The sequence below is a fragment of the Perognathus longimembris genome, chromosome 7, assembly GCF_023159225.1.
Source record: "Perognathus longimembris pacificus isolate PPM17 chromosome 7, ASM2315922v1, whole genome shotgun sequence".
Lineage (NCBI taxonomy): Eukaryota > Metazoa > Chordata > Mammalia > Rodentia > Heteromyidae > Perognathus > Perognathus longimembris.
The window spans coordinates 48,775,452-48,801,596 of record NC_063167.1 but is presented as its reverse complement, the minus strand read 5'-3'; the positions used below and the strand labels follow the sequence as shown (position 1 = coordinate 48,801,596).

At 36.7% G+C, this 26,145-nt stretch overlaps 1 protein-coding gene across 2 annotated transcripts in view; it reads right to left on the bottom strand.

Annotated features, from left to right (window-relative positions):
* The window catches only part of Lrrc7 (leucine rich repeat containing 7), a 374,249-nt gene that overhangs the window by 244,163 nt on the left and 103,941 nt on the right, over positions 1–26,145 (bottom strand). For both annotated transcript variants that reach the window (XM_048349940.1, XM_048349941.1), the window contains exon 3: positions 19,996–20,113. In XM_048349940.1, coding sequence (XP_048205897.1) covers positions 19,996–20,113 — 118 coding nt within the window. The remainder of the gene's footprint in view (positions 1–19,995; positions 20,114–26,145) is intronic.

The following is a 26,145-nucleotide window of genomic DNA, read 5'->3' as shown; positions in this document are numbered from 1 at the left end:
TTCATCACTGTCATGATAATGAAATAACTAAAGTGCCCATTGGATGTATAGATACAGAAAAATCTGTATTGATACATATATAAGTAATGAAACTATTTGGTTTGAAAAGGAAGGTAATCCTTCCATATGAAATAACTTGGATGGACCCAGTGTATATAATTCTAGCTGAAAATACCAGACACACACAAAATTATTACATTATCCTATGTAGATGAGACATCTCAAAAAATTGACCTCTTATCAAAAACAAAACCCCGTGATTACCAGTCTTTGGGAGTAGGTACGAGGGGAAATGAAGATATTTTTGCCAAAAAATAAAAGCTTTCAGTTATAAGATGAATAAATTATTTACATCTAATATCCATCATAGTTACTTTTGTTACCCAGATTGCATTGTTTATTTTATACATAATTGTAAGAAGTGGTTTCTTTGTGATATCTAGATATGCATATAATGTTCTATGATCAAATTTCCATTCTCTTTTAGTTTTTCTTGTTACTCTATTTAGTAAAATTTAAATGAGTTTCAGTATTCCAACAAATCAGTTTTAATTTTTTAAGTTAGATTACCTAATAATGAACTTAAAGTTATTGCCAAATAAATCCACTATCATCTTTAGTCTTAAAAATCCTCCCACTAGGATATATTAGGTATTTCACTAAAATATAAAGATAAGGAATTTTCTTAAAATCATATTATTGGATTAAATAAAATGGATAACTAGTTATTTGCTACAAAGTGGTCAGTATGTGGCCTGTAACAGTCTTAATCATTATGCCCCTCTCAAATTCAAGTACTGAAATCCTAACCTTTGCAGAAATGGTATTAGAAGGCTGGAACTTTTAGAGATGATTTGATAATAAAATTTGAGACCCTTTCATATAGGATTAGTGCCCTCAGAAAAGAGACTGAGGTGAGATGCTTTCCCCCTTTTCCCATGTGAAAATAGTGAGAGGGTAAAGGGTAGCTAGCTGTCTGACTTTTCCAAATTACTTAACTGTCTACAAGGTGCTGCTTACAAGGCAAACACCCTCACCACACCTAGAATCTGCCTGCACCTTGGTGTTTGTTATGCACCCCACAATTTTTAATATTTTGTTGTAGAGCCTTCAGAGTATAATGAAAGTGTCAATGACATTGTAACTCCCCCATATTCAGATCAAAATAAGACTTCAGATAAATGAATGGCTACACATTGAAAAAGCTTCCTGATGCAAATCTGTTTCAGGGATTTTGATGGAGGATCAAGCTGTATTGCAAGTTAGTGAAGCCCCATTAAATGAATGGATGACAATTCCTATGAACATAGTAGATTTTATTATTTTTCTTGTGAACTTTAAGTAGTTTCACAAAGTAGTTTATAAATAAATGCATCTCAATGTTGACTTTTAAGAAGTTGCTTTATTCTCCATAAAGTGTTGGGTTAAAGGATATTTTAAAAGGAAAAGGAAAGATATGGTGACTCAATAACTGTATTTCTACCTACTTGGAAGGCCAAATATTATGATCTGAGATTGGCTCAGATAAAAAGTGGGAAATCATATAAAAATAACTAAAACAAATGGGATGAGAGAATGGTGCAATTGAGAGTGCCTTTCTGGCAAGTCCTGATTTCAAACTGAAGTACTACCTAGAAAGAGAGGAGAGAAGAGAACAGAGAAAAGAGAAGAGAGAATACTAGAAAAAAATTCAACAAATCTTTAAACTAAACTGAGCATAAAATAAGTTGTATAATTGGAAGCAATAAATGCTTAGATCTGAAAAAGGATTTTTAGTTGTTCTAGAACTCAATATTTTTATTTTGCATGTATCATTTTTCCAAGAGATTTTGAACGGACATTTGCTATCAAAAGGACATAACAAACCAGAAGTTTAGGTTAGATCAGGTTAAAAGTCCCTAGACAATCCTTGCCAAGATCTAAGTGACAGAACAGCTAGTGTGTTTAAATAATTTAGCAGGAAATTTATAAAATGTGGGGAGAATCCTGGCTTGCATGCTTAACAAATAAGCTAAAATATGATTAACAGATTAATGAGACAACTACTAAAATCAGTGAAAACAAAATGTAAGAGGATAAGAAGAGTTTGCTATATGCTTTAGCTGTGAAGTGGATGTTCAGCAGTATTTTTGCTGTGGGTTTCCTAGCTGTTTTAATTGACTTGTGAAACATGCCTTCATTGGCTTATGTCAAAAAAAAAAAAGAGGTAACCAGGGAACTTTACTACATGCACTAATATATGGGTTCTGGAGTTCAGGAAATATTGTCAATAAAAGTCTCATAGACTTTTCTCCCTGGGCTGGCTTTGAACTGCAATCCTCAGATCTCAGCTTCCTGAGTAGCAGGTATTCCAGTTATGAGCCACTGGTGCCTGGCTCAGGAAATACTATTAAAATTTATCTTCACTTAAAAGAAGTTTAGATAGCATAGTATTTAAAGTAAAGTTGAGAAAGTGTGATAGGGTCCCTGTTTTGTCACTAACTATCCATGTAGCTTTAGCAGACATTATGATATGTGAGTGTTCCCTGTGGATCCTTTGTCTAATTCAAAGAGTTGTTCTGCAAAATTTATTGTGAAACACTTCATATCAAACTTGGGACGTGATAGGTGTCCAACAAATAATAACTAAAATGATTACATTAATGCAAGTCATTTAATTATTTTAATAATTCTGAAGGAGCTATATTAGGCAATATTATTTCTCTAATGGATGTTGAGCTACACACTGAAAGCTTTGGCCATTTAAAGCTTTAAAGTTCATAATTATTTATATTCTTTAAATATCAAATGGGAGTTTAAATATGAAAATGGACATTTATAGAAATGAATCCATTTTTAACAACATCTACTTTACTCATTTTTACACTATTATGCTACTTCCTATTAAAAGTATTAGATTTGTAATCCTAGTTACTCAGGAGGCTGAGATTTGAGGATCTAATTTGAAACCAGCCTGTGTGGGAAAGTCCATGAGACTCTTATTTCCAATTCAGCACTAACAAAAGTTGGAAGTAGAGCTGTAGCTCAAGTAGTAGAACTTTGAAGAAAAATGGTCAGTCATATGGATAGGGTCTGAGTTCTAGCTCTAAGACCAGCACCAAAAATAAAAAGATCATTAGATTTGACTTTATTAACTAGTCTTTGAGATTGGTCCATCTCATTTTCTGCAAATATATATATATATATATATACACATATATGTATATATATCTGCATATACATTTATATATATATTTGTTGTTATATATGTATGTATAACATGAATACAAATAAATATATTTTTCTAATTTTTCTAAACGTTTCAAGTATATTCACTCAGAAATAAGGAAATTAGTAAACTGAGTTTAATAATATACCTAGGAAGATTTTTTCTTTCAATTTTTTATTGTCAAAATGTGATACAGAGGGGTTACAGATTCATATGAAAGGCAGTAAGTACATTTCTTGTTCTACTTGTTACTACCTCCCTCATTTCCTCCCTCCCCCTTCCCTCTTTCCCACTCCCCCCAAGAGTTGTGCAGTTGGTTTACACCAAATGGTTTCTAAGTGCTGCTTTTTGAATGATTTGTCTTTTTGTTCTTTGTCTCTCGATTTTGGTATTCCCTCTCCCTTCCCCAGTTCTATAACCCATATAGGAAAATATCCAGGGTACTCAGATGTAGTACAGCCACAGGAAGGGACTACAAGAGAAACAAGACTAGGCAAATCACTCAGTCAAACAAACTGACAAGGAAAAAGAGAAAAAAAAGTAGTATGAGTTCACATGGCATGTTGAGAATAATTACAACAGTGGTATAACTCTTGTTTCCATAACATGGAGTTCATTCCACTTGGCATCTTCTTATGTGGTCATATGAGTGTAGCTATTGGGGTTTTTTGGTCTTCTACCACGACTAGCTTATTCCTGTACTATCTATTCCCTATGAGGGACACCATAGGGTTTATGTTTCTTTGGGTCTGGGTCACTTCACTTAGTATGATTTTTTTTTCAAATTGCTTCCATTTCCTTACAAATGAGGCAGTGTCATTCCTTCTGATGGAAGCATAGAATTCCATTGTGTATATGTACCATATTTTCCTGATCCACTAGCCTACTGAGGGGCATCTAGCTTGGTTCCATGTTTTAGTGATGACAAGTTGTTCTGTGATGAACATAGTCATGCTGGTGGCTTTAGTGTGGTCTTGCTTATAGTCTTTTGGGTAGACGCCCAAAAGTGTGGCTTCTGGGTTGTATGAGAGCTCTATGTTTAGCCTTCTTAGTAACCTCCACACTGCTTTCCAGAGGGGTTTGAATGAGTTTGGTTTCCCACCAACAATGTGGTAGAGTTCCCTTTTGGCCACATCCCCTCCAACATTTGTTATTATTAGATTTTCTGATAATAGACATTCTTATTGGAGTGAGGTGGTATCTCATTGTTGTTCTGATTTGCATTTCTTTTATGGCCAGTGACTTTTTCATATGACTCTTGGCCATTCTCATTTCCTCTTCAGAGAAGTCTCTTTTTAGGTCTTTAGCCCATTTGTTGAGAGGGCTGTTGTTTCTTTGATTGTTTTGTAGGAATTTAACTTTTTGAATTCTGTGTATATTTTAGATAACAGGCCTTTGTCCATTGTATGGCTGGTGAAGATCTTTTCCCAATCTGTGGGCTTTCTATTTATCTTGGGAGCTATATTCTTTGCCCTGCAGAAGCTCTGCAGTTTGATACAGTCCCACTTGTCCAGCCTTTCTTTGATTTTCTACATTTCTGGGTCTTTGTTGAGGAAGTTTCTTCCAGTGCCAAGGAGTCCTAGAGTTTCTCCCATTTCTTCTTGTAGAGTTTTCAGGGTGTCTGATTTTATTTCCAGGTCTTTGATCTATTTGGAATTGATTTTGGTGCAGGGTGATATATAGGGGTCTAGTTTTAGTTTGTTACAGGTGTTGACCCAGTTTTTTTTTTTTTTTTTTTTTTTTTTCCAGTCCTGGGCCTTGGACTCAGGGCCTGAGCACTGTCCCTGGCTTCTTCCCGCTCAAGGCTAGCACTCTGCCACTTGAGCCACAGCACCGCTTCTGGCCGTTTTCTGCATATGTGGTGCTGGGGAATCGAACCTAGGGCCTCGTGTATCCGAGGCAGGCACTCTTGCCACTAGGCTATATCCCCAGCCCTTGACCCAGTTTTGCCAGCACCGTTTGTTGAAGAGGCTGTCTTTGTTCCAACCTATATTTTTAGCTTCTTTGTCAAAGATTAGGTAGCCGTAGGTCTGTGGGTTAATTTCTGGATCTTCAGTTCTGTTCCACTGGTCCTCAGGCCTGTTCTTGTGCCAGTACCAAGCTATTTTTATTACTATAGCTTTGTAGTACAATTTAAAGTTTGGTATTGTTATTCCTCCTGTACTGTTCTTTCTATATCGGATTGTTTTTGCTATTTGGGTTTTTTTATTGTTCCATATGAATTTCTGAATTGATTCCTTTATCTCATTGAAGAATGATGTTGGGATATTGATGGGTATTGCAATGAATTTGTAGATACCTTTTGGTAATATTGCCATTTTCATGATGTTAATCCTCCCAATCCAGGAGCATGGGAGGTTTTTCCATTTCCTTAGTTCTGCCTTAATTTCCTTTTTTAGGTTTTTAAAGTTCTCATCATAGAGTACTTTCACTTCTTTGGTTAAGGTTATTCCTAGGTATTTGATTGTTTTTGAGGCTATTGCAAAAGGAGTTGATTTTCTGATTTCAGTCTCGCTCTTCAGGTTTTTAGTGTATATAAAAGCCATTGATTTTTGAAGATTTATTTTATATCCAGCTACTTTGCCAAAGTTTTGGATCAGCTCTAGTAGCATGGGAATAGAGTCTATGGGGTTCTTTAGGTATAGGATCATGTCATCTGCAAAGAGAGAGAGTTTGACTTCATCTTTTTCTATTTAGATCCCCTTTATGTTTTCTTCTTGCCTAATTGCTCTAGCTAGGAATTTTAGTACTATGTTGAAGAGAAGAGGAGAGAGTGGACATCCCTGTCTTGCTCCTAATTTTAAAGGGAATGGCTTTAGCTTTTCACCATTTAGAATTATGCTTGCTTTTGGTTTGTCATAGACTGCCTTTATTATATTCAGGAATGTTCCTTAGAATTCCAGTTTTTCCGGGGCTTTTATCATAAATGGGTGCTGGATTTTATTGAATGCCTTTTCTGCATCTAGTGATATAACCATGTGATTCTTTACCTTGCTCTGGAAGATATGGTGGATTACATTAATTAACTTGCATATATTGGACCAAGTTTGCATCCCTTGAATGAATCCAATTTGATCATGGTGTATGATTTTTTTTGATGACTTGTTGAAGTCGGTTGGCCAGAATTTTGTTGAGAAGCTTTGCATCGATGTTCATCAAGGAGATGGGTCTATAGTTCTCTTTCCTTGAGGTGTCCCTATCTGGTTTTGGGATTAGCATTATGCTAGCATAGTAGAATGTGTTTGATAGTGAGTTTTTACTCTCTATTTCATTGAAGAGTTTGAGGAGTGCTGGTGTGAGATCTGTTTTTAAATCCTTGTAGAATTCCGCTGGGAATCCACCTGGACCTGGGCTTTTTATTGGAAGGTAGATTACTTATTGTGGCTTCAATTTCATTGCTGGATATGGGTATGTTCAGTAGATATATGTCCTCTTGGAGTTTGGCCATATCAATTTTTGTTAAGAACTTGTCCATTTCTTCCAGGTTCTCAAATTTGTTGGTGTATAGGTTTGCAAAATACTCCCTTATTATATGTTGGGTCTTTGTTGTTTCTGTGGTGATGTTATCTGTTTCATCTCTGATCTTGTTTATTTGGGTGTGCTGTCTACGTTTTTTGGTCAGGTTTGCTAGGGGTTTGTCTACCTTGTTAATTTTTTCAAAGAGCCAACTCTTTGTTTTGTTCATTCTTTCTGGATTCCAAGTCATTTAATTCTGCTCTGATTTTAATTATTTGCTTCTGTTCATTGGCTTGGGGGTTTGGCTTGTTGCTCGCTTTCAAGGAGTTTAAGTTGCTTTGTTAAGTTGTTGAATTGGGATTTCTCCAATTTGTTGATGTGGGTGTTCAGGGCTATAAATTTTCCTCTGAGTATTGCCTATGCTGTGTCCCAGAGGAGCTGGTAATTTGTGTGTTCATCTTGGTTTAGTTCCATAAACATTTGAAATTCTGTTTTGATTTCCTTGATGATCCATTGCTGGTTCAGCAATGTATTGTTGAGTCTCCATGAGTTGTGGAGTTTTTTTTGGTGGCCTTTTGCATTGAGCTCTAGTTTTATTCCACTGTGGTCTGAGAGAGTGCAAGGGAAGATTTCAATGTTTCTGAATTTTACAGGTTTTCTTTGTGCCCTAACATGTGATCTATTTTGGAGAATGTTCCATGTGCTGCTGAAAAGAATGTATATTCAGATGTCGTTGGATAGAATATTCTGTAGATGTCAGTTAAGTCTAGATGGTCTATGCAGTTGCTTAGTTCTGAGGTTTCTTTGCTCAGTTTTTGGCGTGTTGATCTGTCCAGAGGTGAGAGTGGTGTGTTAAAATCTCCGACAATCAATGTGTTTGGGTCTATGAAAGTTTTTAGAGTCTACTGACTCCTGTATTTGGTGTGTAGATGTTTAGGATGATTATGTCTTCCGGTAGGAAAGATCCTTTTATTAGTGTATAGTAACTTTCTTTGTCTCTTTTTACTGTTTTTAGTTTGAAGTCAATTTTATCTGATTCTAAGATTGTGAGTCCAGCCTGCTTGCAGGGGCCCTTTGATTTTATTTCAGCCTTTCACTTTTAGAATATGTTTGCTTTTGCTGACAAGATGAGTCCCTTGGAGGCAGCAAAAAGATGGATCTTGTTTTTGATCCAACTTGTCAATCTATGTCGTTTAATTGGAGTGTTAAGTTCATTAATATTGATAGGATTGAGAGGTGATTGCTTGTTCCTTTAATCATATCTATCTTTGTAGGGACTGTGTCTTCCCTTTTTGCTTAACTAATCCTCAAAGATGTCCTCCACATCAAAAACCACCAAGACCACAATCCAGATTTGGAGGACATCTTTGAGGATATTCTGTAATGCTGGTTTGGTGGAGATATATTGGTTCAATTTTTTCTTGCTATGGAAGACTTTTATTTGACCTTCAGCTATGAATGAGAGTTTAGCTGGGTACAGAGTTCTTGGTTGGAAGTTATTTTTCTTTAGGATATGGCAAACATCATTCCAGGCTCTCCTTGCTTTCATGGTCTCTTCTGGGAAATCTGTGGTGATTCTGATTGGTTTTCCTTTATATGTGATTGTTCTCTTTTCCCTAGCAGCTTTAAGGAATCTTTCTTTGGCCTTTATTGATCTTGTTTTGATTACAATGTGTCGATGGGAACTCCTTTTCTGGTCTAGTCTGTTTGGGATCTTAAATGTTTCTTGTGTCTGTATAGGCCTGTCCTTCTGGATGTTTGGGAAGTTCTCAGCTAATATTCTGTTAAATAAGTTGCCTATTCCATTGACTTCTTTTTCTAGGTTTTCTTCAATATCTATTAGTCTTATATTGGGCCTCCTGATTGTGTCTTGAAGCTCCTGAAGTTATCTGTCTTGCTTTTTGGTTTGATTTTGTATTGATTTTTGTTCTTTCTCCATAATGTCTAGGCTGTCCTCAATTCCTGAGATTTGATCTTCTGCATCGTCCAGTCTGCTCCCTAAACTTACAACTTGGTTTCTTATCTCCTTACCTTCGGATTGATCTTTCTTGATGGCTTCCATGTCTCTGCTATAACTCTATCTTAGGTCCTGTATGGACTTCCTTACTTCATTGATTGGGTTTTGGGTGCTGTCTCTAATGTCTTTTAGCTGAGTAGTTATCTTTTCATAGGACTCTTTTTATTTCTGATGGAGTTCGTGTATCATTCTGTTTGTGGAGGTCATGAAGTCCAGTATTAACTTACGATTGGATTCATCACACTCATGAATTATTTTTCAGTTATCTCCTCATGCTCTAGGATACTTGTCTGGAGAGACTCAAACTTTTCCTTTGTCATTTTTATCAGCACAGTTGGTAGAGCATTTTGAGGGCCCTCCTCTGGGATTTCAGTTGAATGCTGTTTCCTGTTTGTTTTGAGTGGGTGATGAGTTTCCCTGTCTTGCCATACTTTTTGTGTTTCTGTGTTTTTGTGTTGGATTTGGGATGCTAGTCTGCTAGCCTCCTTTGGCACTGTTTATGACCTGAACCAGACCTTGTCAGGTCCTGTTGTGCTATTCTGATAGGTACACAGACCTAGACAGGTAAGTTATTTCTCTTTTTGGAGGTATAGCAGCATATTTGGTGTACCCACAAATTAGACTTTGGAAGTAAAAACCAACCCTGCACCATGTATACAGTAGTTCTGTTGTATACTGTTACAATCTTGTCGTTATTTCTTTTTGGGTTGATACAATTGCTCTAGGAACACCTTTGATTCATTCAGATTGACCCCGGATGCCTATTATCTTGCCTACTGTTAACCTGGGCTCAAGGGATTCTGGAGGTCCTGGGCGGTGGTGCCTTTGTGGTTCTAGGAGGGTTGTGGGTAGACGTTGGGTCCCCTCAGTAATTGGGGGATTGTGGTCGTCCTGGGGAACCAGTCTGTTGCTCCCAAGGCATTGCCAGTAGCAGCGTTCTATCTCGGGGGCAGTGGGGCCTGTGGCACTTGGCTGGTGCCTCTGGGCTGCTGAGGGCAGGTGGTGGGTTCTGGCTGGGCCTCCTGAGCTGCCTGCTGTGGGTCCCGGATGGGAGCCCTGGGCTGCTGAAGGCATGCGATGGGCTTTGGCTGTGACCCTTGTGCTGCCTGTGGTGGTCCCAGCTGGGATCTCTGGGATGGTGACAGCGGGCGTCGGACTCCAGCTGAGACATTTGAGCTGCCTATGTGGCCCCGGCTGGAACCCCTGTGCTGGTGACTGTGTGGGGGTGGACTCTGGCTGAGACCACTGAGTTGCCTGGGGCGCCCTGGGTGGGATCCTTGAACTGTGGAGCCGTGCCCAGGGTGGGACCCTGAAACTGTAGACAGAGCCTTGGGTGGGACCCCCGACCTGCCCATGGAGCCCCAACTCAAACTACTGAATTGCCTGTGGTGCAGGGGCTTCAACTTCTAAATTGCCTGCGGTGCTGGGGCTTCAACTCCTGAATTGCCTGTGGCACCCTTGGCTGCGCCTCCCAAATTATCTGCCAAGGCCGGGCTGCAACTCCTGAGTTGGCTGCAGCACCGGGGCTGCGACTTCCAAATTGGCCCTGCCAAGCCTGCACTGTGACTCCCAGACTGCTGGTGGCAGGTCCTGAGTGGGACCTTGGGGCTGCTGAGGGGCAAGGCCGCAGGCTCTTGCTGGCAGGATGTATCTGCCTGCAAGGAAGTTCCTCCCTCCTGGGTGGGGCTGGCTGTGTCCTTCGCTGGGGTTTGTGAGAAGAGGCTGGGTGTCCCCAGACACTAGTGGACAATGTTTGGCCTGGGAAACCAGTCTGTTGCTTTCTCAGTAATAGGGGCAGTGATGGCGGCTTGGAGGTGGGCCTCTTGTGTTTACTGGTGTTGCAGGGCCACTCACAGGGCTGCTCGCCCCTCGGCAGTTCCTCCGGTCTGGGCTGGGACTCCTTCCCCTGGGTGGAGCTGGGGCTTGCTACTCCAGCACCTTTGCCCTTTTCAAAGATGACCTTACTTTCCCTTGGCATACTTTATTTCTGGTTTGCTCTGTTCATCTATACCAGGGACAAAGATGGAGATTCATTATGGTGGATGGGGGGAAGGACTACTTTCCGAATGACATTCTGTGGGTGCAGACTCAAGCGAGACTGTCTTTTGTAAAGTATTCTGGTTCTCCAGAGTTTTCCTGCTCTGCTTGTGGACTGAGTCTGCCTATTGCTGTCTGGTGGGTTTCTCTCCTTGTCGCTGGTGTGTGTCAGAGGTAGGTGTGGGCTTGGTTCCCCTGAGTAAGCAGCGGGCTGGTGGCAGCACCGCTTGCATGGATTCTTGGATCTGCTCTCTCGTTTTTTTCCTTCCTAACTTGAAGCTCTGTACTGTTATACCTGGCTTGGGCTATGTCTTTAGGGGTAGAAGTTTCCCTGTAGAAGAAAAACTGGGTTCTTGGAGCAAGCTTAGATAGGCTCTGCTGCTCCTCCGCCATCTTCTTCTAGACTCCTTCCCTAGGAAGATTTTTAACTTGAAATAATTCATGTGTCATTATATCGCAAAAAATTAAGAAATATGGGCACAGACATTCACAGGTAGAAATTATCTTCTCAGATCTCTAATGTTCCCAAGGGAGCAGGATCAACATTCATGCATATGGGAGATGAGATTTGAGAGCTTTGAAGACAGGAGACTGAAGAATTAAAGTAAACCTCATTTTCAGGCAGCCCCCATTTTGTTTATTATTTAAACTATGAGTAACCCAGCCTACCAATTATCCCGGCTAGCCCAGCCGGTCAGGAAACTAACTCCAACCGCCTGGGAATGCTTAACTCTAACCGCCCCAGAATGCCTCGAGCCCTGAGCCAATCAGATTTGTACCCGTATCCTAATTTTGCTTGAACACCTGATTGCTATAACTTGGTTTTTTGCCTTTATAAGCCCTGTGAAATCTCAGCTCGGGGCTTCCTCCTAACCTCCACTGCGTCGGAGTGTATGAGGCCCGACCTGCAGCTTGCCTGAATAAAGCTTTGCTTTTGCATTTCAGAACGTGTGGCTCTCAGTGGTCTTCTTGGTGGTCTTCTCACGACTTGGGCATAACAGAGACACCAAATCATCACCAGGATATAGAGAGAATTATAAAACAACTTTGGGAAATGCTTCAGATTTGTGATCATGAATTCAATGTGATATCAGTAAGGTTGAGTTATTTTATTTCTAGCTCCATTGATCAAGAGCTAGAGAACAGAATTGAAGCAGGGTTGTAAGTTTTGTTGAACAAAGCACAGTGCTATGAGCAAAAAGGAAAAGAGGTGTCCACAAAGGTGTAGTTTGATGATTAACCACAAAAATTTGAGGGCTGGAAATATGGCTTAGTGGCAAGAGCACTTGCCTCGTATACATGAAGCCCTGGGATCGATTCCCCAGCACCACATATATAGAAAACGGCCAGAAGTGGCGCTGTGGCTGAAGTGGCAGAGTGCTAACCTTGAACAAAAGGAAGCCAGGGACAGTGCTCAGGCCCTGAGTTCAAGGCCCAAGACTGGCCACCAAAAAAAATTTTTTTTTGAATGAAATGTAAAGAGGGGAAAGGAAACCTGAAGACTTGGATGAGTGCCTGAGTGGTACAAGGTGAGACAGAGGCATTGGTGGATTGATGGCTTGGAGGGACTCAAAGATGGTTGTGGATGTGTGAGGGAGTGGACCTTAAAAGATAGTCATATGGAGCCACACATAGATTTATCAGTTGACTTTCAGTTTCTTGATAGTCCCAAAAATTACTTAGGTTGGAACTGGGGAAACCACAGTAATAGCTTGAAGGAAAGAGCTAAAATATTTTACAAACATTGAAAGAAATACTGGATTTTAGCAGACTTTAGATTCTTAGTGTGTGAAGATGAAAAGGGAACTGTCTCTATACAAACAATATAGCTGACTTCTTAACAAATACCAAATTATGAATGATATAGTTTCATTCAGATGCTTAAACATGTTATGTGAAATGGAGTGTTTAATACCGTTTCGTATATGGTGAATGAAACTTTTCTTCATTATCAGTCACTTTCTTGAATATTCACTATGTTTGTACTTTGATAGAGGCTGTGGTGGATGTATATAGATAATGTAAGCTTCAGTTCTTATTTTCATGGTGTTTAGGCTAGGAGGAAGCATGGTGTAGTGGAGAGGAGGATTCTTACTTTTTTTAATATTCACTAGAATACAGAGAATAGGCTAATAAGTTCAGAAGAGGCTCTGCTTTAATTCTAAGATTGGTTAGTCTAGTTGATAGAGCTCGACCTTAGATGGGCAAGGAGATGGGTAGAAGTTCCTTTCTTTGCTGTACTTTGTACTTTGGTAGGCTTTGTCTCCCATGGAGTAAATGCTGGCAACACACTTAATGCATGCTATTTCATGATGAAAACATTAGAAAGAGTTACAAGTTCTGGCATCAGGCTGAGAAGGTGGCTGGAGAAGGGCATTTGATTTTGGTTCATAAAGTTCTTTAATGGCTATCATGGAACCTATCTTCAGTTTATTTTTACATTATAATCATGGGCCAAAGTAAAATCTGTAGAAAGGGAAAGCTGTCTTAAAGTGAAGGAAGCATTAGTGATTTTCAGACTAACAACACAACTGTGTTAAAAGTCAGGCATTAAATAGACAAAATAATAAGCTTTACTCTAAGTTGTCTTTTTTTTTTTTGCCAAACATCAAAGGGGACATGATTTGCATATTGAGAACCACTGAATAATAATATTATTCCCCTAGTCCCTAGAAAACTTACAATTAGTTCTTTCCTTCCTAGTTCTTTCTTTCCTAACTCTTTCCTTCAAGCTACTAATGTGGTTTCCCCAGTTTAAACCTAAGTACTTTTTGGACTGAAAGTCAGCTGAAAAATCCATGTGGCTCCATATGACTATCCTTTAAGGTCCACTCCCTCACACATCCACAACCATCTTTGAGCCCCTCCAAGCCATCAATCCACTAATGCCTCTGTCTCGCCTTGTACCACTCACACACTCACCCAAGTCTTCAGGTTTCCATTCTCCCCTTTACATCTCATTCAGATTTTTGTGGTTAATCATCAAACTACACCTTTGTGGACACCTCTTTTCCTTTTTGCTCATAGCACTGTGCATTGTTCAGCAAAACTACAACCCCGCTTCAATTCTGTTCTCTAGCTCTTGCTCAGTGAAGCTAGAAATAAAATAACCTCACTGATATCACATTGGATTTATGATCACAAATCTGAAGTATTTCCCAAAGTTCCCAAGAATAGTTTTCCTCCAGATTTAAAAAATATATACACTGTGAATCTGTATTCTCTTAATATGCTTTTAAGCTTTTTATTTTTATCATTTAATTGGCTATGAAATCTATTCTCTCAGCTTTGTTAGAAAGGGAAAATTTCCTTTTCTTCCCTCCAAATAGAAGATGTGATTTATCTTCAGTGTTTTGTGTGCATTTGGAGATGGGGGTGGAATAACTGGCAAGTCAACTCTGATTGCCTTTCATTATAGCTAACAATAGTGATTTTGCCCACTATGGTGCTGTTCAAATCCATTCATGTATAGAAATAAGTTTTAGAGGATGAGAGAAAAATCACTTAATTGCTAGAGAATTAACAAGAGCTTTCACATTAATTCATTTTCATTTAAGTCCTTAAATTATAGTGTCAGAGTCTCTATGCTGCTATGACAAATCAACAATCAAATTTGAAATGAAATCACTGCCTAATTAAACCTTAGCATTCATTATCTTACTTTATCATACAAAACAATTTACTACATTATGACCATGTATCAGCTTTACAAACAGGCACAGACTGTGGATTCAGAGATCACAATATCATGAAAAGTATTTATCACGGATACACATAGGATTTTAATTTTACTACTGAACTAAGATATGTGGAATAATAGATAAAAATCCATTGGGATGGAAAGTAGTTCATTTTCTTTTGGATTTCTGCATATAATTAGGGAATAGACAATGATGAGAGACTGGGTGGTTTATATACAGCATAGTTATTTCTTTTTACACAGATGATAGATGACTAAATTTTGATGAAATTGACTGAATCTTCTTTATAAAATTCAAGGTTAATGTATTTATTTTTAAGGAAGGAAGAATTCAATCTTTATTGAACACAAGAAGTTGAAATCTCATTTTCCACTTCACTACTTTCCAGTTAATTTGATATTTTGAATGTTCCAAGTAGGTAAATATTCTAAGTATTGGGTTAGGTTTTAGAGTTAAGTTTATTTGAACTGATGAATAAGAACAAAGTAACTACATATTCATGAGGTACCATGTGGCATTTCAATACCTATGCCCATTGGGTAATATTAAAATCCAATTATGCATACTTAAATACTTCCTCAAACATGTATCATCTGCTTGGTAAAAATATTCAAGCCTCTTTCTTCTAACTTTCAAAATATATAGTACTTTAGCTTTAGCCTTTTTCTTAAACATTCTTTATTAACATACATTAGCTGAATGGTGGAGTCATTGTGACATTTTCATACATACATAATGTGTCCTATCAAACACACTCCTTCGATCAGTCTTGCATACTCCTCTTGTCTTCTATAATGGTCAACAGGCTTCATTATTCTGTTTTCATATTTGCAAATATATCTCTAACCATAGTTATCCTATTTACTCACTTTCTTTACTCACCTTCCTGCAGAGACTGTTTTACTTTCATTTATTCATGTATTTCACTGTGAGTTAATTGTACCAAGGAGTCCATCACATTATTATCTATAGCTATCATACTATGCAATAATACACTATCTTACTTCTCCTATATGATTACAACTTAGTGCTATTGATCACCCCTTTTCCACTCTTTCAATATTTCAAATATGTAAAAATGATGAACATTCAATACTTTTCCTAGAGAAGCTGACAACCTAACGGTGATTAACATGTAATATTTGTAGGTCCTTAGCCTATACTGATCAATGGGAGGATACATATCTTTTTATATGCAACAGGAACATTTTGAAAATGACCATTTACTTCATCACAAGGCAACAAAAGCAATAGAAAGAAACAGGAATCATTGAGCCAGTAGTTGACAATATATTTCAGTAAAAATGATGACAAAAAAACTCAAATGCTTTAGAATCCTAAATTCAGCTGGCTAAACAGTAAAATAGTGGAAGAAGAAGCACAGTAAAAATAATTGTAGTAGAACTAGAAAAGTAGAAATCAATAAATTAGAAAATAAATAAACAAGAGAAGAGACTAATAAGACAGAAAGTTGCTTCAAAGTCACAAAGGGGCTTCAAAGGATTCAAAGATTGGAAGAAGTTCTTACAAGGTTGGTACAAGCAACAGCAGGGAGATAGAACAGCTAAATTATGTTAGGAATACAAAGGAGAAAAGGTTTTCAGATATGGTAGAGGTGGATAAACATTTTAGAGAAGATAATAGGCAATATAGAAAATAAAATAATAAAAAAACAGGTGATGGAATGGATTATTTCCCAGTTTGGTTATAGTTTATAAGAAAGGAAGTCATTTTAAACAACTACAAAAGCAATACTTGCAAAACTGTTTGGTGTAAATGAACTGAACAACTCATGGGTGGGGAGGGAAAGGGGGGAGGGGGGAATGAGGGACAAGGTAACGAAAAGTACAAGAAATGTATCCAATGCCTAATGTATGAAACTGTAACCTCTCTGTAATTCCGCTTGATAATAAAAAAAATATATAAAAAGAAAGGAAGTCATTATGATAAAAGATATGAGAATTAGATCAAAAGAAAATAATTATAGCAACATGAATTTTTAAATTCATGTTTTTAAATTTTTAAATTCACATAAAATCCAAATAATCTATTGGTTATATAATATAAATTATATTCAGTATTGTTATGTCAAGACAAAGGGAATAAATATCAGTGATGTTTCTATATAGCATCAAGAAAAATGCTCTGGATAAGGTAAAGTTTACGCAACTTAATCCTACTCGAAGAAAATCACACAACACTATTGAAAGGCATAAAATCAGACCTAAAAATGAAAAATATCAATATCTGCCACCACAAAAATAGAAGCTTTTCCTAGTTACTTGGGTGGCTGAGATCTGTGGATTATGATTCAAAGCCAGCCTGAGCAGGAAAGTCCTTGAGACTCTTATCTCCAATTAACCACCAGAAAACCGGAAGTGGTGCTGCAGAGCAAAGTGGTAGAGCTCCAGCCTATAGCGAAAGAGATGAGGGAAGGTCTCCAAGCCTTGAGTTCAAGCTCCATCTTTGTGGTAGTTGTTTTTAATGTACTATATGAAGTTATTTCTTTTGTCGTTCGTCTCCCTTCCCCTCCATGAGAGACAAAGGACAGAGGGCAAACCAGTGCAACAGCAATACTCACAAGACAGTATGCTGGAAATGAACTGTACAACTTGGGAGAGGGACTGGCGGGGGGTGGTGGGGTGGGGGTGGGGATTGGGAGAAAAACAAGGGAGGAGGTAACAAGTTTGACAAGAAATGTACTCACTACCTTATGTATATGATCCCTCTGTACATCACCTTGACAATGAAATTTAATTTAAAAAAGATGAACGATAGTTTATATAAAAGAAGTATTATAAGCAGAGTTAAAGAGATAGCAAAGCAATTTTAAGTATTTGAGGAGTGATTTTAAAAGTGAGACCATAAAGTTCAAAAGTTTAGATCATTCATTTTGGGGATACATTTAGAAGGGCAGTATTGTGAGTGTTTTTCAGTGGTTAATGTTAGGAATCATACAATCTATCTTTTATCCTAGATCAACTGAAATGCCTTAGGTTGGAGAGTAATGCAACAATATCAGAAATTCAGAAATAATACTATCGTTATCTTGGGGAGGAGGAGTTTAGTAATGATAGTGTAAATAACACAGGTGAGGAAACCAATTAATAATCTACTCAAGGGCATAGAAAACATAAATGAAACTAAGCTAAGACCGCAACAATGGAAAACGCATGAAGACAATACACTTGCCACATATTTAATGGGTAGATTTGACAAGTGTTAATTGACTGGATAAAGATATTGGAGGATAGAATGAGTTTTTGCCTCGTGTACCTTTGTGAATCACAGCAATATTAACCTGAGAAATCAAGGAAAATAAAATAAGTAGGATTGGAACTGATTTTATTAATACTCCTTAGTTATTGCAGCCTTATTTCTATCTTTTCCATAATCCAGTTAAAATATTTAGAAGGTTCCTTCTGTGCTAGATGAAAATTTGACATAATTTTATCATTTAAAGGAAATTATTTTATAAAATGCTGTTTAACTGCCAAATAGTTATCAGGAATCTGCCTTCCCTGTCTCTTAGGTATTATGCTTGTAGCTCTCAATGAGTAAAACAGTCCTCAATTTCAAGAATATTGAAATATAGTTCCATATACAGAACTTGAATTTAAAAGCAAATATCTACCTAGCATGAACAAGATCTCAGGTTGTATTTCTAGCACTGCAAAAAAATGAGAAGTTCAAAATAAAACCATATACCAGGTTAAAAAAAATACAGCAGAAGGAACAGTTTTCTTTGTGTAGCTGTCAGAAAAGATTTCATCGAATATATGACTCTTGGAATATCTTTTTAAAGGTGAGGAAGGTTCTATGTGGACAGAATGGGGTAAAACATGGGGAGGAGGAGTACTCTGGGCAGAAAAAATCACTAGACAGCCTGATGCCTGTGGAAATAACATTTTGGTAGCCTTTGAGGAAGAAATAGAGCAAAAGATCACCAATTGGAGATGTGGACAAGTGGTGGATGAAAGCTATTTTATCAAATTGTGCCATTATCTTTCCGTACCTAATCAATCATTTACAACAAGATTTTAATGTGAAATTATATTTGTGAATTATGGAGAGAAAAAACAGTAAATCCAGAGGACAAGGAGATGAACTGTCTACAGAAAGAAGAGACTGTAGTCTATGTAGAAAACATTGGCTTTGAGATAATTCAAGTTATAGGGGCCACCAATCTAAAACTAAGTATATTTTAGCCAAATTCTTACTAAAATTGAGTAGAGCTTGCAGTGATTTACAGAAATATATAACTGTATAAGTAGATGGTAATTGTAAAAGTACAAAATTACTTATCCACATAAGTTTAAGACCTGTAAATTTCTTATTAAATATCAATAGTATGCCAGGGATTATCTTTCAGTGAGTGTAAGCCAAATTGCTATTCTCCTTGTGATTCTGCATATGGTCTGTCCTTGATTGTCTTTCAAAAAACTAAGTGGTAAATCAAGCTGGTACAGAAAGATGTTTGTGTCTCTCATTTATATTTCTATTATCTCCTTCAAAGAAACTTATTTCCTTTATTTAGATGCTGCTGTTTTTCAAGACATTCTTTAGTTTATATCGTATACTTGAACTGTTTTCTAATAATACAGCCATCTTAATTAGTCTTCCCATTCTCTACAAATTTGTAATTAATGCTTATAATTAAGCACTTCATTGAGTAGTGTTTCATGATATCAGTGATTATTTATGGATTTCTGTATTCTCCAGTGACACTGTGAACTTCATGATAACTCTGAATCATTCACTCATTAATTCATAGTGCAAATATTTATTATGATCCTACAGTGTGCCAGACATTCTTTGGGGCAATGGAAATAAATAGTGAAAATCATAGCAATAGCAACAAAAAAATTGAGGCTAGCACTGAATTATGTAATTCTATTAAGGGAGCCTAGGTAAGACATAAATGAAACATAACTTGGGATATGCTTCAATATATAAATCAAAGATTAGACTGTAAGCCTGATAAGGGGAGAGACCTGTTTTGTTCATATTTCTCCCTTGGCACCAAGCATATCAATTGAAATAACCAGAGGACTCTGCCCATGGCCATGCCAAGCACAGAGTTCAGCTAGGTAACATTTTATATCTTTGTAGTAATTGGTAGGTCACAAAATCTGAATACAAAGAGAAGTAGCCCTCCATAAGTTAAGCACATTGTGAGGGGAGAAGAAATATTTCTGTCTTTGTGTTATGATTTAGGATTATCTCTGTAAAAAAATTAACTTTCAGTTACAAAAAAGCCAAAGAAATTATTTTATATTATTTTCTAAGGAAAACATTAAAACACATTTTTTTTTTTTTGCTTTTTGTGGCCAGTCCTGGGGCTTGAACTCAGGGCCTGAGCACTGTCCCTGGCTTCTTTTTGCTCAAGGCTAGCACTCTACCACTTGAGCTACAGAGCCACCTCTGGCCTTTTCTATATTATGTGGTGCTGAGGAATTGATCCCAGGGCTTCATGTATACGAGGTGAGCACTTTACCACTAGGCCATATCCCCAGCCCCACATTTTCAATTTTATAAAAGTCTCAAAGTATTTGGAGAAGAGAGAAGAATCTTACCATTTTTACTGATGTCCAGTTCTTTAAGATTAACTAAACTAGCAATAGAGGTTGGCAGGTTCGAAAGGTCATTATCAGGAATACTTAGTTTTCGTAGAGCTTGACAGTTGAACAATTGCTGTAATAGAAAATAATAATCATCAATCAATTCAGTTTGTTTTAAATCCATTCCTACATAAACTCAGGAACAAAATACAAGCAACCAATTTTATAAAGATCCGGCTATAAAAGTCTTCCTCGCTTTTCTTCCACACCCACCTTCTTCTTAATGATTTCAGAAGAGTTTCTTATTCCATCACTGTGTCAGTGCTTCACTATTTTTGTCTACCCAGATGCCAAGCTTGAAGTATGTTACTTTTCCCCTTCTGTTTGCTATTTTCCATTCAATTTGAATCTTACTGATTTTGTTTTCTTTGAAATAACTTCTGGAGTTGTCACTTGCTATTCTTACAGCTATCAGGGTTACTTCACTTCTCTTTTTCTGCAATCACGTTAGCTCTCAGAAAGCTTTTTCTAAAGTGGAAGTATCTATTCTGTCATGTTGAACAGTTATTTATATGTTGCGCAGAGTGGCAATACATCAGAATATAGGAACTTACATTTCTTTTATGTCCTCCTGCCCTATTTTATAGTTATTTTATAAATAACTACCAAATTAATCAAAACTTTTGATATTTGGTGAAAAACACTGCTGTTTGTTTCGTATTATCCATCATTCATAAATATGGAGTGGGGAAAAACACAGGAGTTGAAACAATGCTTCTTGAATCCGGCATTCTCGTAATTACTGGAAGGCAGAAGTGCTCTTTCAAAATGTAGATTCGGAAGCTCCAAACAGGAATCTGCATTTTAAACAAGCACATCAGTTTTCCAGATGTATTGATGTATGTTTTTCCTGTATCATTCTCAGAAAAATAATAAATTCAATTTATAATGCTGTCCAACTCATCTTGACTACTACTATATATGAACAGCTTGGATAGAATTTTTTATTTGTTATTGGAAGAATAATGCAAAGAGATCTTCTCTGTTTGATATTTCTAAATTTGTTTGTGAAATTTCCAAACATAAAATCTGGTATTACTATGTAACTGGCTATTGGTATATTTAACTACCACTTTTCTTAATGTAACCCATTGTTAACAGGAAAAAATAGCGGCCAGTGGTTATTTCTTAACCCATTAACTTTTAAGAAAAGTTGTGCTACAAGTTTTACTACTCGAAACACAAGATATAAAGTGAAGTTTCATAATTTAGGCTAACCATTTTTGACTTTTTACAAAAATTATTTGCAGTACTTATTGCAATGATAAATTTTTGTAGCATCATATACAGAATTTCATTTCTTTTTTCAAAACTGAAAGTGGAACATTAATAGACACTGATAGAGGGGCTCTAGTAACTGCCGATTTTTCCCCTAAGAAGTATAAAAACCAATGTGTATACTCATTGTAAAAGTTAAATTTATTTTCATTATATTATTCTGCTAAAATGATTCCATTTATATCTAAATGCAATACAATTAATTATGAACTGATAGATTCTAAAAATCAATTATCAAATCACTGATTTTAGTAAGATTTACTAATCATGCTTTAGTCTGATTACTACACACATTCTAGGCTAAATATTTTCTTTGAAACTTGTCCCATGTCCCAATGAAATTCTCTATCTATTGCTCTCAATAATTTATACAGTCCCAGTATTCTTCATCAATTTTAAATGAGGTCACAGCAGGGAAAAAGGCTGTGGAAATTCCTGAGTATGCCACAACAAAGAAAATATCAGACCTCTCTCACATAGTAGCTAAGAGCAAGGCATCTGCAAGCAGACTGACTTGTGCTCAATTTTGTTTGGCTCTTTTACAGATAAGCTAGAAGTTTTGTGCAAATAACCTAATATCATGGAAAGTTTCCGATTTCCTGCCTGTAAAATGCGGATGATAAATTCTTTAACTTGAAATGTTGATAGATTAAAAAGAGTTACTCCATTTTAACATTAATAAGTCCAGTACCTTTCCCACTTCAGCATCTTTGGTATTTGAAAAGCAGCTGGAAATCAAGAATAAGTTATTCTTTTTAAGTAGTGTCCTTTTTTAAAAATTAAAATTACTATATTAATGGTGAACCCAATAGTCAACAGACCTAGATTTTATTAAGTGAAATACTTGTTAGGTCCTGCCAGAAAGCCACTCCGACATTCAGGCACAAAGAAAAAAACAAAGGTTTATTGCCAATAAAGGGCTGGCAAGGTCCCTTCTCCCAAAGGAGAAGAAGCTCCAACTATTGTCTGACATGATCTATATAACCTGCGAAGCTAGGAGGTAGAGACCTTTGTGTGGACATGTGGACCAAGGGCTTCATCCTGGCTGGCGAGGATTTTTGGCTGCTGTCCAAGTGGCAGATAAAGGGTCTGAAGCTACCTAGATTGAAGGATACTTAAGGGGATCTTGTTAACTTATATGGCTCAAATCGCCCCAAAGGAGTGCCATCTCAATGAACAGCAGGAAGAGGCCCATTATTTACTTCCTATACTAAATGGCCTTAGTGTTGCCTGTGAGAAGAGCATGCTAAGCTATGGGAAAGAAGCTTATTGGACTAACACTTGTAAAAATATAAAGCCACTTGTCATATATCTTAATAATGGCTAGTGATGAACAAGATTTGTATCCACAGACACAGATGCATTCCTATACAGTATTGTATTTCTTTCTTCTTTTTTTAGAAAAAGAGACCTTTGAAGGCTCAAGTCATTCTTGTAAGTTTGTTTTTGGTATTTATGTTTCTTCTTCTTACATTCCTTAGTGACCCACACAGATTTTTATACATAGTGTATGCTCAATCAATGTTTTTAAAAGTATGCCTAGATCTTTAAAGGGAAAAATGAGTGTTAAATTCCAGCTGACTCAGTTAGTTCACTTGAATGAGCTTCACATATGTAGATAGTCTCACTAGAGTTTTACAGACAAACTTTCTGTGCTTTTTTCATTAACAGTAATTTTTATTTATTTTGTTGCTTACAAACATTATTTCAGGTCATGATTCTTGAATGAGTATCACATATTTTAGTCTAAGTAAACTTCTTAATGTGAATCATGCTGTCTACAAACTGGCAAAGAAATGAAGTGGCAAATAAAGTGACAAATAAAGTGGCAAAGCCACTTTAGTGGCTTTCCTAAGATTAAAGCTTTGAATGAAGAATGATTACTAAATAGTTAAAATTGTTCAATACAGTAGGAAAGAACAAATATAACTGGCATCTGACTAGAGTAACACTCTTAATAATCTTGATTATCCAACTTTTAATTTACTAATACTATTTTCACATTTCAAAGACAATAACACTCCTATCTTAAAAGACTTTTGTGCTAAAATGCTTTTTATCTTTGGCAAACACAAACAATTTAACTAATTCTGAAGGAATTGTTTTAATATTATGCAAGTTAAATTACCAATTCCAAGCTTGACATTTAGAACTAAAGTAGAAACAGTCATGTGTGGTTTTTGTTTTCTGAAAGTTATATTTTTATTATCTTTAAGTAGTTGTACAAAGGAGTTACCATTCAGCAGATTGGTTTATAAGTACAATGCATTTTGATCAACATCACCCCTTTCACCATTCTCCCTCATTTCCCCCTCTCAGTTTTCTTAGTTTCATTGGATATGCATTGAATATTATAAATGCATCCTACTCCCTTTTTCTCTTCATTCATTTAACCCCTCCTTTTGACTTTCTCTTACACCATTCAAGTATTGTTTCCTGGTATTCATTTTGTTGGACTGTGAGGTAGATTTTCTAAGGCATTACATCATTTGATTTCTCCTCTGCAAACACCATACTTTTGTTAATATGTTTGTGTACACCTGCATTTGTTTAGCTTGTTTTTGTAAGATATAATACAAAAGGTCGGATGTGGCGCTCTGGCTCAAGGGGTAAGAGTGCTAGCCTTGAGCAAAAAGAAGCCAGGGAAAGTGCTCAGCCCCTGAGTTCAAGCTTCAGGAGTGGCAAAACAAAACAAAAACAAAGAAAGACAGAAAGATAGAAAGAAAGAAAGAAAGAAAGAAAGAAAGAAAGAAAGAAAGAAAGAAAGAAAGAAAGAAAGAAAGAAAGAAAGAAAGAAAGAAAGAAAGAAAGAAAGAAAGAGAAAGAAAGAAAGAAAGAGAAAGAAAGAAAGGAAAGAAAGAAAGAAGGAAGGAAGGAAGGAAGGAAAGAAAGAAGAAAGAAAGAAAGAAAGAAAAAGAAAGAAAGAAAGAAGGAAAGAAAGAAAGGAAGAAAGAAAGATAGGAAGAAAGGAAGGAAGGAAGGAAGGAAGGAAGAAAGAAAAACAAAGAGAAGGAAATAATACAAAAGGAGAAGGCCCAAAAGTTGAAAATAAAAATATTTGGGGCTGAAAATGTATGCCCTAAAAAGAATTATTTAACCTATTCACTCAGGAAAACCATATGTGGAAACCTAGATGATAGAAACTAAGCTAAGTGCATGGACCACAAAGCAAATCAGAGACAATATTTGTACAAATATTTAAATACGTATATTTTTATATATATGTTAGTAAAAATACAGAAAATTTTCTTTGTAGGGGGAGACCTACATTAAAATTCAGGAAGTAATACATATTGTTTTCCAGTGGCTTCAGTAATTAAATATTGAAATTAAGATTTTATTTCTTAATACCAAACTAAAATTTGTAAATGGTAAAATAAATCATATTTGCTAATCTATTTGTGGCATGTAAAATGGTAACACACTTCCTAATTACAAATAAAGTTGGAAATCTTTTCTGTTTCTTTGATATGAACCAGTTCATCACATCTTTAAGCTACTAATTTGACGACTTTGTCAATATATTGCTTTTCTCTCAGTATTTTATAATAACTTTAGATTAAAAAAGACAGACATCAATTTTACTTCTCAGTTTTAACTTGCTCAGGTATTGTATTCTTCTCGTCAGAAGCATTCTTTTAGATGCTATGATTTGAACCACCTGAGGTTACTTTACTGTGTGTGTGTGTGTGTGTGTGTGTGTGTGTGTGTGTGTGTGTGTGTGTGTGTGTACGTATGCATACATGCACTGATTCTAGGATTTGAACTCAGAGCCTGGGTGCTGTCCCTCAGCTTTTTTCTCAAGTGCTCTACCACTTAAGCCACGTCTCCACTTCCAGCTTTTTGTTAGATAATTGGAGATAAGAGTCTCATGGACTTGGGCTGGATACAAACTATGATTCTCGGCTATCCTGAGGAGCTAAGATTACAGATGTGAACCATCTGCATGCAAATAAAATTTGTGTTTTCATTTTTGAAAAATGTAAAGTAGGGACCCATTCTTTCCCCCTAATAGATAACCAGTTGTTACAGCATCATTAAAAAAAAATTAACCATTTTTCCTTTATTTGTTTCAAAAAACAGGTTTGTTATATATGCCATTTCCACGTAAGTATTGGTCATTTTTTAGAAGTGTTATGCCTGGGCTATTGATCTTTTTGTGTATTTATCTGTCATCCCAGTTGGCTCACCAGAATTCCACAGCTGTGCTTAGTGTTTGTGCTAGAGAAGAATGCAGAAGGAATATGAGAAGAGGCTGCATGAGGAAGACCCAGTTCAAAGAGTTTTTAGATGGAGGGGTGTCTTTCTGAGCAGAAGTCAGGGCAGGGCAGAACTCTAGGTTAGGAACAAAAGGGGCAGTCAGGGGTGTAGTATCAGCAGGAAAAGTTTCAAGCTCTTTCTATTAGAAGTGAAAGACCACTACAAATCACCATAGTCTGAACTGTGGAGGGGAATACAATGACTATTCAGAATGTGACAATTAGAAAGATTCTGGGCTTCCTCCTGTTGAAACTGTTTGAATAATCACTTTTTAGAGTTATTTCCTCCAAAATATCTCCATAAACTCTATTGTCTCCCTTATTGGGAATAATTAGTACAGGTTTAGGCAAGTCATAGCAGAGCATCACAAGAGCCCAATAGCTATACTCTTATGAACACATAAGATGATGCTAAGTGAAATGAACTCCATGTTACGGAAACGATTGTTATATCACAGTTGTAACTACTTTCAACCCCATCTGTATCTGTAGCTTCTATTATTGATGATGTTCTTGTATCACCTTCCTGTGGTTGTACCTACACTATCTCTGTAATCTTATCTGAGTA